Source organism: Triturus cristatus, chromosome 9 (genome assembly GCF_964204655.1).
Source record: "Triturus cristatus chromosome 9, aTriCri1.1, whole genome shotgun sequence".
In the NCBI taxonomy this organism is placed as follows: domain Eukaryota; kingdom Metazoa; phylum Chordata; class Amphibia; order Caudata; family Salamandridae; genus Triturus; species Triturus cristatus.
Genome location: NC_140592.1, coordinates 957,275,067 through 957,292,049, shown reverse-complemented (window position 1 = coordinate 957,292,049; position 16,983 = coordinate 957,275,067). Strand labels below are relative to the sequence as shown.

General features: G+C 46.7%; 1 protein-coding gene across 2 annotated transcripts in view; it reads right to left on the bottom strand.

The window, feature by feature from the left end:
* Nucleotides 1-16,983, bottom strand: part of GALC (galactosylceramidase) — a 201,053-nt gene that overhangs the window by 74,217 nt on the left and 109,853 nt on the right. The window contains exon 7 of one of the 2 annotated variants that reach the window (XM_085626587.1): nt 15,753-15,883. The exons of the other annotated variant lie outside the window; for it this stretch is intronic. Within the exon in view, the coding sequence (XP_085482713.1) occupies nt 15,753-15,883 (131 nt within the window). The remainder of the gene's footprint in view (nt 1-15,752; nt 15,884-16,983) is intronic. 2 annotated transcript variants of the gene reach the window in all.

Here is a 16,983-nt window from a genome sequence, read left to right as displayed (position 1 = left end):
AGCGAGAATAGAACCCGGTCCCCTTTTGAGATGATGGAACCTTCTCGATTGCATTCTTGCAGCGCATTTTTAAGGCTTCTTTGAACAGTAACTGAAGACGAGGGGGACCCCTGGGCGAAGTAGTAGGTGGTCGGTAATGAATTCCAGGGTGTGACCGTTGTTGACTAGGTCGAGAACCCATCGATCCGAAGTGATCTGTTGTCACTTGTGGGCAAACGCTGAAATTGTTGCGCTCGCGGGGAGGGAGGGAGGGAGGGAGGGAGGGATGACTGGCGTCCTGCATAACTCATTGTTTTCTGTTGGCATTGCGACCTTGATTGTTCGATCGCTTTCGTCAGCCCTGGCGAGATAAACTAATTGAGGAGGATTGTCTGTAAGATGATCGCCCATAAGGCTGTCTATACTGTGTCTGATATTGTCTATTTTGTTGATTTTGATACCCTCCTCTTGATGCAAAGCAGCGACCTCTTGCACCTCGGAAAGATTTAGCCGTATCGGTATCCGTTTTTATAGCAAGGAGGGCCTCATCTATGTGTTTTCTGAATAAGGAATCACCATCATAGGCCATGTCTAAAATCTTTGTTTGTACTTGTGGCCTAAAAGATGTTGCTTTAAGCCATCCTGGGCGTCTAAGTACTGCAGCACCAGCGAGTTGTCTAAAGTTGGTGTTAGCGATGTCCAGAGCGCAGTCTATAATCTCAGATGCGGCTCCTTCTCCCTCCAAATGTATCTTCTTTGCATCTTGTTTAAGGTCCTCAGGGATGAGGTCCATAAATTCCGACAAATCTGACCACATCTGGCGGTCATAACGGCCGAGTTTGGCCAAAGAATGCGCTGCTTTAATGGAGGCTGCTGCCATAGTGGAGAACTTTTTACCTATAAGGTCCAACCTCCGTCCTTCCTTATCCGGCGGCGTTGATATTGGCGTAGCTGGATTTTTGGATCTTTGCTGGGCGGCTTGTGATATTACTGAATCTGGTCGGGGATGACCAATCAGACAAGACGGAGTTTACGGAGGAGCACGGTACTTTTTGTCAATGCGAGGGAGGACAGCCGGTATAGAGGCAGGCGTTTTCCTAATTTTTATCCCTTCATTCCAAATATATTCAAGGATGGGATTCGCTCTTGTGATCTTCCTGTACTCTTCTTTAAAGTACTGTAAGAAGCAATCTGTGTGTTCTACTGTGACTGGCAATTGAAATCTGGTTGCAGCACGATGCATCAGGTTGTGAAAACCGTCAATATCCTCAGGGGGAGAATCCGAAGGCTGAGGAATGGGTGGAGAAGGCATTGGTATGATATAATCATCCCAAGGATCCACGCAAGTATCTTTATCAGGCAATTCACCCTCATCAACCTCTTCCTCATCCGAGGAAGAAGTATCATGGTGTGATTGTGGTACTGAGGCAGAAGGGTGAGGCGGCGAATTAGGAACTTCCTTCTGCGGCAGTGAGTTTGGTACTTTAGAAGGTAAAGCTGGTATGTCCGTGACAACCTGTTGTGGGGGAAACCGTTCACGAAAATCCACCAGCCTGGCCTGGAGATCTTGTATGAGTGTAGGAGGAAGATGGCTCGTCTCTCTATGATCCCAATCCCTTCTGGGAGGTCTGTGATGTGGTGTAGAGAGGCCTTCCTGGTAATAGTATTCCTGGTAATCCTCTTCCTCATCGTCATCTTGGCATTTTATGTGAAGTTCCGAGGGGTGCCGAGCTGTGCCGAACGGTCCCTCACCATCTTCCTCATCAAAGTCCTCATCCTCTACATAAGAATGAGAAGGCAGAAGAGGAGATATATTGCTGTAATTCTGTCTATGGTAAGTCTTTAGTTGAAAATTAGTATAAGAAATCGGTGGATGTCGATGGGACCTTCGTCGACGAGCTCGACGTCGACGTGGACGTGGTTGTCGACGGAGACTTCGAAGATGAACTCTTCATCAACGAATCTTTCAAAACAGGCTTTTTAGACGTAGTAAAGATCTTGGAAGACACAATAGGTGAAGTGATAGCTGTAGTGGAGACTGTAGCCGTCGACAGAGGGGCAGCAGAAGTCACAGAAACCGTATGAGAGGAAACCAGAGTAAGAGTCTTCACCTGGGTTTTACTCACGGTTTTAGAGGCTGAAGGTCTTTTAGATACCTCAGAGGGCGAAGACAGCGTTGACACAGAGGAGAATTTTAGTGACCTCTGTGAATGGTCAGAAACTTCATGAGAAGCATTGTGATGTTTTCTGCCCTCACTGTAAGAGCGGTCATGCGATCTAGCCCTTTTGCTAGACGTCAAGGCCCTGTCATACTCCTCAGTCGAGGAAGATTTTAACCATAACAGCAGCCTTGCCACCCTGTCCCTTAGAGTCTTAGCAGGGAAGGTCAGGCAAATTCTACAATACTGAACATGTTTAGGATGTAGGCAGTGGATACAATCTTCATGTTGGTCGTCCACATGGACCCTCTTCTTCTCACAGGTCCTGCAAGGTCTAAAAAGAGCTTTCTTATCAGACATTCTGAAGAAAAAAAATGAAGAACTGAGTAGGCTCTCAGGGAGACTCCCTTCCACACGACGTGCGGTGAAAATCTGAAGAGAACTGCCTCTGCTGGGAAGGTTCTAGAGGGTGCTGGTAGCTGATTGGTTGGAACTATTTAGTTCTTTTCGTATAATGATGTAGATAGGCTACTAAGTTTTAGGCCTCTGGCTTTCTTTTAGCCTACTACTATTACTTACTTAGGTACTGCTTTTATATTTTACCATGGGACTCCTGCCTCGGCGACGGGGAATGATTCAGGCATGTGAATCTATGAAAGACACCCCAATACTGGATAATTAAAAAAAATTAACACAATATTAATTGGCATGGATTTTCTACTAGACCTATACACATCTGTAAGACTCAAAATCGAAATGTTTGGGACGGCAATATTTTTGTTGATCATTTGATGGCCTTGGATAAGTGTTGCTACGCGTATCATCCACTCTCATTAGACAAACATTCACAAGTATGAAATACACTGCTAAAACATTTATTAGTCTCAGTGATCTTTTTGGACTTCTTCTCGAAGGTTTAGGAAAACACCTACAAAAACTCTAACTAGGAAAGCAGCTTTCAGCAACTGAGGATGTGCCTGAAAGGGTATATGAACAAACAACGACAGTATGTGAAGGAAGATGCATGTTCCATTGCTACTCCTATCACTAAAATGAAAGTCAAGAAGAACATTTTTATTTTAAAATGTCTGAATTTCTTAACATCAGATTATCTTGAAAATGTCCACAAAGAACTTGATGATCTCCTTGTCTAAAGACTAGTTGAACTAAGAAAAGAAGGTAATTAAATACAGTAGTATATATAGTTTAAACATTGACTAACATAATGCGGCACCGCTGTGTAGCCTTTGGTGATTTTTCATGTAGGAGAGCTAGTCTTAAAAGGATATTTATACAGAAATGTATGCGAGGCAGAAAAGTGTATTTCAGGGAAGGGAAAATGTATACTAACCCTCAGAATTAGTAGATGACAAAAGGACACATCCTATAGTTTATTCAGAGGGTTTCATGGTCCCTAGCTTGCCACTCACCAGTGGCAAGGTAATCAGTCAACATTGTATATATTCATAGTGAGGAAAAGGATTTGAACTTAAATATGCCTGTCAGGTTGTGGAGTGGAATTTGTCTGTCAAGGTTAAGAGTACATGCCCAGTATTCAAATAAAAACAAAGGGTGCATTTAGAACTGAGGAGGACTGCAATTCTTTACTAGAAGCTCTGATCAAACTGGCGCTTACTTATAAGGAACTCAGCTATTAACATTGACAGCTGCTCTAACACTATCAGCCATAAACATAAAATATGATTCCTCAGTTAAACCGAACATCTCATGCTGCCTCCTATGCCCATCCTAAGGTCTGAAGCCTCTGTTCAAAGCCACTCACACTGGAATTGAGCCAGCTAGAATTCTGTAGCACAGAAACACGTTTTTCTTTTAATTAACAGCTATGAAAAAGTGCAGCCCGTATATAAAGCCAGCTTTCATATGCTTAATTGAGGCCCTTAAATATATGCGGATAAACAACCCCAAATCATACACCACTGATTGCACAACACTAGGTTAGAAGTCCCACCATGAAGACTTCACAGGCTCAATAAAGACTTGTACGATGCACTTTTGATTAGGCCTGGGCGGTGAACTTTGCTCCATTCGCGGAGTTTGCAGAGTTTTCTGCACTCCGTGGAGCTCGCAGAGTGCAGAAAACTCCACTTCGCGATGTGCAGCGGAGTTTTGTCCCTGCTCGTGAACGGTAAGTTTGCGATAACGAACGGTAAGTTAGCGAGAGAGCTGCCGCTCGGGTAGAATTTCTACCCGAGCTGCAGGAATACCAGCACAAACTGCAGTTCGCACTGCACTCCGCCACTCGCTGCACTTTGTGGAGTTTTTATGTAACTTCACGGAGTTCTGTGTAGCAAAACTCCCCAAACTACACCCAAGCCTACTTTAGATTTTCTTACTTATGGTTTATATTCCGTACTCCTTCAAAAAACTAAATATGGAAATGCATAAAGGGTTTAGGTCGTCTCTGGCGTGCAGGACTGGGGCTGTTGGTAGAAATCACGGTAATTGGTGGAGAATGCTCATAAAATGATTAACTCCGTGAAAAAAATAATTTATCTGAGCTTAGGAGGATTTATGCCTGCAATTGGTAATCGCCATGTATAGGTAGGGGAATCAGGTCAAATGTTCCTAAAGGTAAGAAGGTCATTGTGTATGTTGGCAGAGTATTGATTGAAAGAAACAGCAGGAAGTGTTCAAAATACAGCTCATGAGTGATCCATCATGCCTTACTGCCCCGGGGCAGGTGGTCTCTATCAGGAGAGCCATCACAGGAAGATAGCAGCAGAACAGCTAGTCTGGCGGGTCAACTGCGGTCTAGGCGACAGAGGAGCCTACCTACTGATACATGGTTATTTCCAATTACAGGCATAAATCCTCTTGCTCTCTGAGAAATTACTCTTTCTGTGGGGCACTGTCCACCAATTAAGGTGATTTCTAGCACTTAAACTTGAAAGAAACCCAGGTCTTCCTGCTAGAAAGAGACAAAGCACGTGTTGGCTGTCCTAGGTCTAGTTTCTTGATGCTGTACAAAATATACACACAGAAATTAGACAAGAAAGAGAAAAAATAGTGCATCACACAAATCTTTTACTGTGCTATGCTACTTAGAACTGTGATGTCTGAATTTCATGTATTCAAGTTGCCTCCACAGTCAATCAACCAATCAAAGAAACTTTATTCGATCCATAGTAAAATACTGATCATAAAAGTACAAAAAGAGTAAAAAAACAATTTTTATCCAACTCAATTTGCACAATTCCTGTTTTGATTTTGACACCAAACATGCTAAAAACATTAAAAATTCATTTCATGAATACTAATTACTAATATCCACATTACATTTGGGATAGAAAAGCTAAAAACTAGTTCATCAATATTCACATGGCATGTACAGAGAGATTGGGCAAACACTGAAACTATTATACATATTAAAAAATTAGAATTAATAAAACTGATAGAATAGTAGTTTCGTCTCTAATGCTGGGGTGTATACAATGCAGGGACAATCTCATAAAGGTTTCAAGCTGTGATTACATCATTCTTTAGATAGACAATCATTACCTTGCACAATGCGCCTCCTCACCCCTATTGAAGTACTAATCTCTAGTGTGTTCCTTCTCCTTAGACATGCCAATAAAAAGGTAGCTATTGAAAAACATACAAATGGATCCGAGAGTTTCTTTAAGAAATATAATGCAAGACGGCATTGGTTGAAATTAATTTTCTTTAAAATTGAGCGTAAAAAATCGAATACATTCTTTTTTATAAAAACCGATAGAAGAAGAGTATATGGAGATATACAGACTGCACCGATCCACAGTCACAGGGACAAGGTACCAAGTCAGCATGTCTTAACCTCCTCACGGGGAAACCTAACATGAGGGGGGGGATTAGATTCAGCCGGAATCTAATCAAATTAAATCTAGGTTACGAGTTTCTTATATGTTCTAAATATGAATAGCCCTCAGATAGTAACTCCGGGGAGGTATGATGAACAAGTTACTTACCTTTGGTAACGATATTTCTGTTAGAAACATAGGTTAATTATAGATTCCATACCTTAGAATTACCCCCAGGCGTCAGACTGAATCCGGAGAATTGTTTCGTCAGCAGTATCCCTGCGTATCTAAAGGTGGAGTCGGACGGCTGCACATTCGTCGTTGGCGTCATGGTCGCCGGGATGACGTCGCATGAGCTACTTCTATGCCGTCCTCACGCGCTGATGTCAGTTCTGTACACGACCTTCCAGGCCAGAAGAGCAGAGCCATGCAAGACACTGACCACTGGTGCACAAAACTAGGGCCCTGAAAGGAAATCCTTAACTCTAGAAGTCAGTTCGCAGAAAGGGGAGGATGGGTGGGGCAGTAAGGAATCTATAATTAACCTATGTCTCTTACAGATATATTGTTACCGAAGATAAGTAACTTGTTCATCCGAAAGAAAAAGTTAGTTATAGATTCCTTACCTTAAAATTGATACCCCAGTAATACCAACCCCGGAGGTGGGTCTGCAAACCAAGTTCCCACCAGAAAGTTCTGGAGAACACAACGGCCAAAAAAGCCGTCTCTCCGAACTTGGCTGTCCAGGCAGTAGTGTTTAGTGAATGTGTGCAGAGATGCTCACGTAGCTGCTTGACAGATGTCATTGAAGGGGGACTCCTCATCCCGAAAGCAGTAGTAGCTGCCGTCGCCCAGGTGGAATGGGCGCGCAGCCACACTGGAGGGTCCTTCTTTACCAAGGAATAGCAAGCCTTAATGCATAAAATGACCCACCTAGAGATGGCCCGTTTGTGCACGGCCCGACCTTTCTTGGCGCCCACATAGCCCACAAAGAGTTGGTCATCCACCTGGAATTGTTTGGTGCGATCTAAATAAAAGGAAAGCGCCTGTTTAGATCCAGACGGTGGAGCCTCTCCTTCTTTTGAAGGATGCAGAGCCGGAAAGAAGGTGGGCAAAGTGATGGTTTGGCCAATGTGGAAAATGTGGAAAGAAGTAACCACCTTGGGAAGAAAGGAAGGTCTGGTTCTTAGTACGACCTTGCCCGGATGAACAGCCAGGAAAGGAGGTTTTGAAGAAAGAGCCTGGAGCTCACTCACCCTGCGAGCAGAGGTGATGGCAACCAGAGAAGCAGTCTTTAAGGTAAGATGGGTGAGAGGACAGTTATGAAGTGGCTCAAAGGGAGCGCACATAAGTTAAATCAGAAACAAGTTCAAGTCCAACTGAGGCATTATGAAGGGAATAGGAGGAAAAAGAAGAGTAAGGCCTTTGAGGAAGCACTTTACAACAGGGGACTTGAAAAGAGAATGCTGATAAGGAAGCCTAAGAAAGGCTGAAATGGCCAAGAGGTAGCCCTTAAGAGAGCCCAGAGCAGAGCCCTGCTGGGCCAAAAAAACAGGAACAAAAGAACCTCAGAAAGAGAGGCAGAAAGGGGATCCACAGCCTTTGCTGCACACCATGCCACAAATTTGTTCCATCTACAGGCATATACCGTCTTAGTGGAGAGACGCCTGCCAGCCAAAGTAACATCACAGACTTCGGGAGGCAGGTCAAATGACGTCAATTGCCGCCTCTCAATCTCCAAGCAAGGAGGTGGATGCTGAACAGGTTCGGGTGGAGGACCGTCCCCTATTGCTGCGACAGAAGATCCTCTCGAAGAGGCAGTCTGATCGGAGGATTAATGACCATGTGTAGCAGCTCGGGATACCAGAATCTTTGAGCCCAATCCGGAGCCACAAGAATGACTTGGGCCCAGTCGCTCTTGATCTTCTTCAGCACTCTGGGCAGAAGTGGTATAGGCGTTAAGACGTATAGGAGACCGCAACTCCACTCGCGTCAAAAAGCGTCGCCAATCAAGTGCCGCCTTGGAAATTCCAACACGCAGAATTGCGGACGTTGCGCGTTCTCTTTTGTGGCGAATAGATCTAACCAGGGCTTTCCCCATTGTTGAAAGAGACCTTGCACCACCTCCGAGTGAAGACACCATTCGTAATCCATCATGCACCTGCGGCTGAGTTTGTCCGCCCTGGCGTTCAGCGAACGTGCCAAGTGTTGAACCACCAGGGATATGCCCTTATGTTCCAGCCATGTCCAGAGGCGGTGGGCCTCTTGCCATAGGGTCCATGACCCCACCCGCCTTGTTTGTTGTACTACCACTTGGTGGTGGTGTTGTCCATGAACACCTGCACTACTCTTCCCTGGACAGAGGGAAGGGAGGCTTTGAGTGCAAGACGAATCACCCTAAGCTCGAGAAGGTTGATGTGTTGAACAGACTCCGCCAGGGACCAGAGGCCTCTGATCTCTGCCTTCCCATGTGGCCGCCCCATCACAGCAGTAATGCACCGGTCACCACTGTGAACTCTGGTTGGGGAAGGGAGAGGGATATGCCGTCGACCCAATCCTGGTTCATTAGCCACCACTGCTATTGGTGTGCAGTGCCCTTCGAGATCTGGACACAATCTGACAGGTTCCCCTGATGTTGTGCCCACTAAAACTTCAGGTACCACTGCAGAGCCCACATATGCCATCTGGCATGGTCCACCAGCAGGATGCAGGAAGACATCAGGCCCAGTACCCTGAGGGTCATACTGACCGAAACCCGGGATAGAGACCTGAAAGATCAGAATCATAGCCCGAATATCCCGGACTCGCTGATCGGGATGATAGACCCGAAACTGCATCGTGTCCAGAACCGCTCCGATGAAGGAGTTTCTGAGAGGGAGTCAGGTGTGACTTCAGCACGTTGATAAAGAACCCCAGCGAATGCAGGAGGTCAGCCGTAGTCTGGAGGTGGGAGACAACAGCCTGGGATGAGCCCGCCTTCAACAGCTAGTCATCGAGATAGGGATAGACTGGAACCCATGATTTGCGCAGATGAACTGCGTCCACCGCCATCACTTTCGTCAACACCCGAGGGGCGCTGGTAAGACCAAAAGGGAGCACGGAAAACTGAAAATGCTTGTGGCCTACCGTGAACCGTAGGTAACGCTGGTGGGTCGGCAGGACGGGGATGTGAAAATAGGCATCTTGCAAGTCCAATGCTACCATCCAGTCTCCAGGGTCGAGGACAGACAGGACCTGAGCTAGCGTCAACATTTTGAACTTCTCCTTCCGGAGGAAGCGGGTAACGTTCCTGAGATCCAAGATAGGACGCAGGCCTTTGTGCTTCTTGGGCACCAGAAGGTAGTGGGAGTATCAACCACAGCCTACTTCTGGGCCAGGAACTCGCTCGATGTCTCCCTTGGCCAAGAGAGCCATAACTTCCTGTTGGAGAAGGGCCAGATGATCCTACGACATGCGATGGTACTGAGGTGGCATGGCTGGAGAGGCAGTCTCTAAGGGGAGGGAGTAGCCCCTTCAGACTATTTGCAATACCCAACTGTCCGAAGTGATGGTGCGCCAGTGGGGGAGGTGATGGGGAATCCTGCCGCCCACTGGTGTTTGGTGGCCCTCGAAGGTCGGACTAGGAGGGTTTGGAGGCTGCTGCAGAGGGGGTGGTGGTGGACTGGCCCGTTCGCTGGCCCCCAGAAACACAACGGTGGTTCCCACGTCCCCGGCTGTGCAGGGGCTGAACAGCTTGCGCCGGCCTGTGGCCCTGGGTCGAACGTGGTGGGGCACCCCTTCCGTAGCCATGAAAGGGACGAAAGGCAGACTGCACAGGGCCAGTGGTGGAGAGGCCCAAGGACTTGGCCGTAGCCCGTGAGTCCTTGTACCGCTCTAGTGCGTTTTCTGCCTTGTCGCCGAACAGGCGACGGCCATCAAAGGGCAGGTCCATAAGAATAGCTTGGACATCCCCGGAAAATCCAGTCAACCTCAGCCAGGTATAGCGTTAAAAGGCTACCGAAGTGGAAATCGTCCTGCCTAGCAAGTTGGTGGTATCCAGCCCACAGCGAATGGTAAACTTTACTGAGTCTCTCCCTTTGGCAACTGCACAGGAGAGTACGAACCAGGCCTCCTCCGGGCACTGGGACAGCACTTGCGCCACAGTATACCGCATGGAGTGGGTGTAACGGCCCAACAGACATGCGGTGTTTACCAACCGCTGCTCCAAGCTGGAGGAAGAAAACATCTTCTTCCCAAGATGGTCCAGCTTTTTGGAATCCCTATCAGGAGGTGCGTTAGGGAATGCGCATTTAGATGTGGAGGCGTGGACCACCAAGCTCTCAGGGGTGGGGTGTTGGGAAAGGAAAGTGGGGTCTCCCGGAGCTGGGCGGTGGTGTTGGGCAATCATCCTATCCACAGGAGCCCCTGTGTTGGGCCTGGACCAGGTGCCCAAAAGGATGTCAGTGAGGGCTTCATTAAATGGTAGCAGGGGCTCCGAAGAGCTCACTGCCGGTTGAAGCACCTCTGTCAGGAGGTTAGTCCTGACTGCCACCGTAGGTAGCCTGAGGTTGAGAGCCTCAGCCGCCCTACGCAACATCATGGCGTAAGACGCTACCTCTTCCATAGTCACGGTAGGAGGAGACAACATGCCATGGTCTGATGAGGTATCCAGACCACTGGCTTCCTCTCTCCAGTCTGGTTGGAAACCTAGCTGGTCAGTCAAAAGGGTCTCCAGACCCCTTCCAGTCCTCCTCACCCTCCACTGGCTGCCAATCTGGTCTCAAAGAGTCATGGTAGAACAGGGGCACAAAAGTACCCGTCGGTGCCGGATCCGGCGTTGGTTGGCTGCCGGTCCGGCTCAGTGTCTACATCGAGGTGGAGGATGGGATCGACGCTGGCTGGGGGCACAACCAGCATCGACAGCGGACGTGGTGCCGATGGAATCGGAGCCGAGGGAGGTGTAACCAGGTCAACCGGCGCCGATCCGGATCCAGGCCCAAAGGCGCGCTGGCAGAGTCAGGCTGCCCATAGATGACATGCATCGCTTCGTAAAATGTACGAAGCTGGGCAGGGGTCGCTCCGGGTCTCGGGAATGGGGGGGGGGGGGGGGGAACTCGGAGTCGACCCTTGGGGCTCCGTGCACGGAGCCGCAGGAGGGGCACCACCCCCATTCCCTGTCGCGTCGGCAGACCGGCGGGGAGAAGTCGAAGAGTGACGGTGCTTCTGCGACTTCTTCTTGTGCTTCGACTTACAGGAGGAGTGCGAAGACTTGGAAGAAGACTGGTGGTGGAGGCTGCGCAACCGGTCCCTCAACCTCCCACGTGACCGGGACCTCCAACGGCACAGAGCCGACTTCCGGGCCTCTAGAAGCTTTCGGCACCGCTCCTGCAAAGACTTCGGATTCATGGTCCGGCAGTCGGAGCACGACTTGGGTCGTGGTTGCGCTCCAGGCAAAACAGGCACACGTGGTGCAGATCCGTTACCGACATCAGTCAGCTGCAGGAGCCACAAGCCTTGAAACCGGGCATCCCTGACGTGCACCAGGAGTCGAAGACTCAAAATCGATAAAAAGTCAGTCAAAAAGTGACTGGAGGAACCGCTCTCTCCGGATCTGCGCTAGATGGCGCAGAAAAAGAAAGAACTGATGTCAGCATACAAGGGCGGCATCTAAGTAGCTGCCGTGACGTCATCCCGGCGACCACCACGGCAACGGCGAACACCGAGCCGACCGAAGCCACCTTTCGACGAGCAGGGGTCCTGCTGACGAAAAAATTCTCCGGATCCAGTCTGACGCCTGGGGGTAATTCTAAGGTAAGGAATCTATAACTAACTGTTTCTTTAAGAGACATCACAGTAACGTTAGAATCATTTCAATTTTGGCGTTCATGTATCAATGTCGCTAAAAATATTGACCTCAGTTTTCCCTTTGATATTGTACTACAAAGACTTAGGTTGCTAAAAAAGTCTTCCAATCCAAGTGCCATCAGTGAGGATCTCACATACCAGAGCCAGGGGATTTTGCGAGTATTATCCAGATCTATACAATTTTTAATTATGACCTGGGTCCGGTTCACAGTGTCCCTGCACCAGATTGAATGCCACAGGAGTACCAGGGCAACCTTGATGTTATCAATCAAATACAGGATTTTCAATTCGAGATGGTAGTTGTAATTTGAATATGAGATAGGGACGGCAAACAATTTCCTGTAAAATCTATCCTTCAAAGTTTGGAGTTGGATTGCCGGGGCCGTCCCCCATATCCCTGCCCAGTAAGTTGCTGCTGTTACTATCTTAGCCTGGTATACCATTTTTTTGTGGTTTTTTTCCAGTTCTTTTATTTTTACATTCTTTTTATTAATTACAAAGTAAACTTGTAATAGCAGGATTCTGGTATATCCTTTTTAGGTCTCGCTGGCGTTGCAGCGCGAAGCGCTGCCGCCAACGAGAACTATTGTTGCCGTGATGCCTCTCAAGGGAGACAGACCGGGGCACGCGCAGCGATCGGGGTCTGTGGACGCGCTTCTGAGACGCGCATGCGCAGACGCACACGCGGGCGCACACACACCCCGCCGCTGCCGACCCCCCCTCACCGCGTCCGCGTTAACGCGCGCGCACAAACCTCGCCACCGAGATGCCTCTCAAGAGAGACAGACCGGACGCGCTTGTTTTAAATCTGGTCATTCTAGGAATATGGCAGTGACGAAGAACAGAAGTAATACCAATAAGGTCAGTTCTAAATAGAGATCCACGCGGCAGAATCCACCGTATTTAGTTTTGTAAATAAAAACAGTTCTTATGAATGGTACAAATTTTGCTCGACATTGAAATGATAAAGCCTGCTTGCACACACGGAGATACAACTAATCACCGGCGTGTTACGGACAAATGTCGGTTAAAAGTGCATTTATCCACTAAGCACCTAAGTGCTGACATCTACTTGTCTGCTTCTGGAAGTAGTCGGTGTATATCTCGTGCAGGTCGGAGTGTAGTTGGGGGTTGTTACACTTATATCTCCGCACCAGGTGGGGGAAGACTACTTTGGTGTGCTCGTGGCCCAGCAGGGATAAGGTGAGACAGAAGAACTCATCCGGCGGAGTACTGCCCCGCTCCAAGGCTGCCATCAGCTCCTGCACTTCTGCACAAACAGACGGATTCACTGCCATAGTGAGTTAAAGAGTCTGCGGCCATTCAATCTCCAAAAGCTGGTACGGGATATTTCAAGCCAGCTTTCTAAACACACGCAGACGAGACAAATTGTATAACATACGTAAACCGGCCCAGCCGCTCATTAGTGCGCATGCTCACACTACAGTGTTGCACAACAGCCGAAATCACATGGATATTTGTGGGTCTCGATTGAGACTCCTCCCTCTTTTTGCCGGATTGGCTGTGTGCGTCACCTCCGGCCACCTCAGTTCTGCCTGAGCACCCTCCCACTGAGCATAGATTTCATTGAGTAAAGCGGTGCTATAAGGAAGCCGCGGAGAGAATTTTTAGGTCGAGCTCTGCCAGCCATGCTGTAGTGGAGTATGTACTTAAAGCCCCGCCCACTCTCTGCCCTTATTTGTCATTAGCTTGTGTCATTGTCCTTTTTTTTTTTTTGCATCTTTTATATAGCGCGAACTCGACCCGAAGGTATTGGAGCGCTTTACATAGCACCGTATTTACATTACACATACAGGCACGGGGAGATTAAGTGATTTGCCCAGAATCACAGGATGTGGACGCGACCTCGAGGCTCGAACCCTGGTTTCCTGCACCAGAGGCGGCAGCGCAATGCTGGCTCCTGATTCATTATTAGGCTTGTTAGTCTCTCCTTAGAACCTACCACCTTGTCTTCATTTGAAGCCTCCCATGGCGACTGTCCCTTTTACTTCAGTTGTGACACGATATTAATTCGTCTGTAAGCACTATTTTCATTGATGGGTTTTGCCCTACTGCAGGCAAGATGTGCTTTCCTTACATTCAGCACACCATGCGTGCTTTCACTTTCAAAGCAGCCGGGACAACAGCGGGCGCTTGTTTGCAATGCCATAGGTCTCGCATTCACAAGCGTTTGAGCTACTGGCATTGTAAATACAAATAGCTTAAAACTCTAGCAAATGTGAGACCTATGGCATTCCAAATATGTTTTTTTATTGTCAAAGCCCCCATGCCGCACTTTCACATGCATGAAGGCTGCAACCCTTTCTTTAGAAGAGCCGTGTCTAGGGAAAGGTGTGCGGCCACTATTAAAGAGAAACCGCGGCATTGGGACTTTTACAAAAAAAAGCATTTTTTTGACAAACAGATGCTTTTTGTTGGGTAAAAGCCCCCAGTTTCACTTTAATAGCGGCCGCGCACCTTTTGTTAGACACAGCTTTTTTAAAGAAAGGTGTGCAGCCTTCATGCATGTGGAAGTGCAGCATGGAGGCTTTAACAACAAAAAAAATATTTGCAATGCCATAGGTCTCGCATTTGCAAGAGTTGAAGCTGTTGGTATTTACAATGACAATAGCTCAAACTCTCGTAAGTGCGAGACCTATTGCTTTGCAAATGCTTGTTATTGTTGATAGTGGTTTAGACCCTAGTCTTTTGCAAAAGACCGGATTGCTTCCATACCCCGCTCCATTACTAGCACCCTATTATTCACCATAGGTGCCCATGAATGTTTTTTTGTCTAAGAGGACCCCTAAATATGGGGAAGAGTCTACAACCTCCACTCTTCGTTGGCCTATTGTGAGGTTCTGGGATATTCTTGAAGATGGAGTCCCTGTAATAAGGACAAAAGACTTTGATACGTTCACCTCCAGTCCCAGTGAAGACATGAATGCAACGCAGGCCGTTATTAAACATTGAAGGGCCACACCTGTTCTTGCAATTAAAACTGCATCATCTGCGTATTCTAAAATGGGTATAGCAGTGGAGTCAAATTTTGGGACATCTGGGGTTATTCCTAGAAGGACTGCCTCAACTCCATTTGTATACATATAGGGAATAAAAAGGGGGCAAGGACACACCCCTGTCTAACACCTCTTTCAACCTTAAATGGGCATGTTAACTCTCCCTCTTAACCAAATCTAACACGAGCAGAGGCGTTGGAATACATATGTGGGATAAAACAGATTACTGCCAAATCCACCCAACTTCTTCATTATTTCCCAGAGTTTTGAGTGGATTACACAATCAAACACTTGGCTTAAATCCATAAACGCCATAAAAATCTGTCCGGGCTTCACTCTAGTATATTTCCCAGTAATTAGGGATAAATTGAGGCACTGATCTATAGTGCCCCTACCACTCTGGAAGTCATACTGTGATTGCATTAGAATATTGTTTTCACCTGCCCACTCTTTCAACCAATTTAATAATAAACGCCCCACAAGTTTTGCCCTGTTGTTTAGTAATGAGATCGGCATGTACTCCACTGTCATAAAGAGGGTCCCATCCACTCAATAGGATTGCATCCATACGCTAAAACATTACTCTAGCAATTCTAATTCAGCTACTTAAAGGGACACCAGGTCTTCTTGGGTCTGCTTTTACATTACTTACAACAATAAAAGTGTTTGCCACTGCCACATGCAAACCTATTTCTATTTCTACAAAGAAAGGTTCACTTTATCTCTAGTTGTGCAACACGGACACAATTGTGAAAAAAAGAAAAAGAAAAATTCTTACGTGCATCCGTCAAAAGCACAGCCGTATAGAAGCATGGAAATGTATTGCATATTAGGGCGAAAGAAACCTTGAAATCTGGAGCCAGCACATCAAGCTACCCGACTTGTCCACTGTAATGGCTTCCAATATTCACAAGACAAAGTAACCCAGGGTTTAAAAGGAAAGTAAGTCCTACCCTATGACATCGATCACCTCAAGGAGTTCGGGATCTTGCAGCATGCATAGAGAAATAGGCTGCCAGAGGTTGTCGCTGGCTATGATCCGCACTCTCTCCAGGTCATACTTATCCATGGTGTACCTCAAGAGCTTGGGAAGAAGAAACAGTGTTGAAAGGGCAGAGGGTGAGAAACAAAGTAAAAAGCTTTTAACAATCTGGGGGCATTCAGCATGGAACAGGGATCAGAAGCATTTCCCCACTAATAAGGACTAGAACACAGAGGAGCACTGCAGCACTTCTTCATCACTGAACAGCTTGAATTAAAGTGGATTATAAGTACTGTCCTCGATGACAATGTTATTGGTTATTAATCAAGAGTGACAATAGAGAAGAACACCAGATCTCTAACCATCACAACTTTTTTACTCTTGATATATGCGGTCCAAGCTTGGAGTTTGGGGTTAAAAATAGATTTCCAAATTTGAACACCATTTCCAAAATGAAAACAACAGTTGAACCAAATGACAGTTCATAGGAAAGATAGAAATGAGTAAGTCCCTTTTATTTAGGGGCGGGGTTATAGGAAAAGTAAAAGAAAGAGAGCAAATACGAATTCTTGAAGAGTGGTAAATTACATGAAAAGCAACGAATAACATGAACAATGCGAGTCATTTATATTTCACCACAAGCTAATATGAGATTATTCTCATCGTGTGAAGTCATTAGGTTCATGCCTCTTTGGAAGCATGTTCCTCTTAAAAAAAAAAAAGAAAATCCAGGAAAGAATGTCAGCTTAAAGGGGCTTTCTTAATTTGCATTCATTTTAGCCGTGTAAGTGATGAAATGTCCAGAACTTTATAGTAAGAGATTGAAGCCCTTTAAGATGCAACTGAAGCCTGTTGCTTGGCCACACCAACTCTCCTTTACGTGTATGAAATCAATATGGCAAGGAATTCTCTTGAACCATCTTAGTGGCTTTTAAGGCAGCTAGGAAGGTCACTTCCTGCAAACTAATAAGCATATTTTTTTAAAACATTTATTTATGGTTTTCAAACATGTGTGAAAGTGGGCTCAGAAACGGGTGAGCAACCCATCAACTAAGAGCGTATGACCAATGCAGATAATCCTTATATCTCATTTCCCATTTCCACAGAGGTTATGTGCTCCAATACGTGCACAGAGATCTACAACCCAATTCTTCTTTATCCAAAATTCCAAATTTAAGCCTTATTCAGTAAACTTACAAACC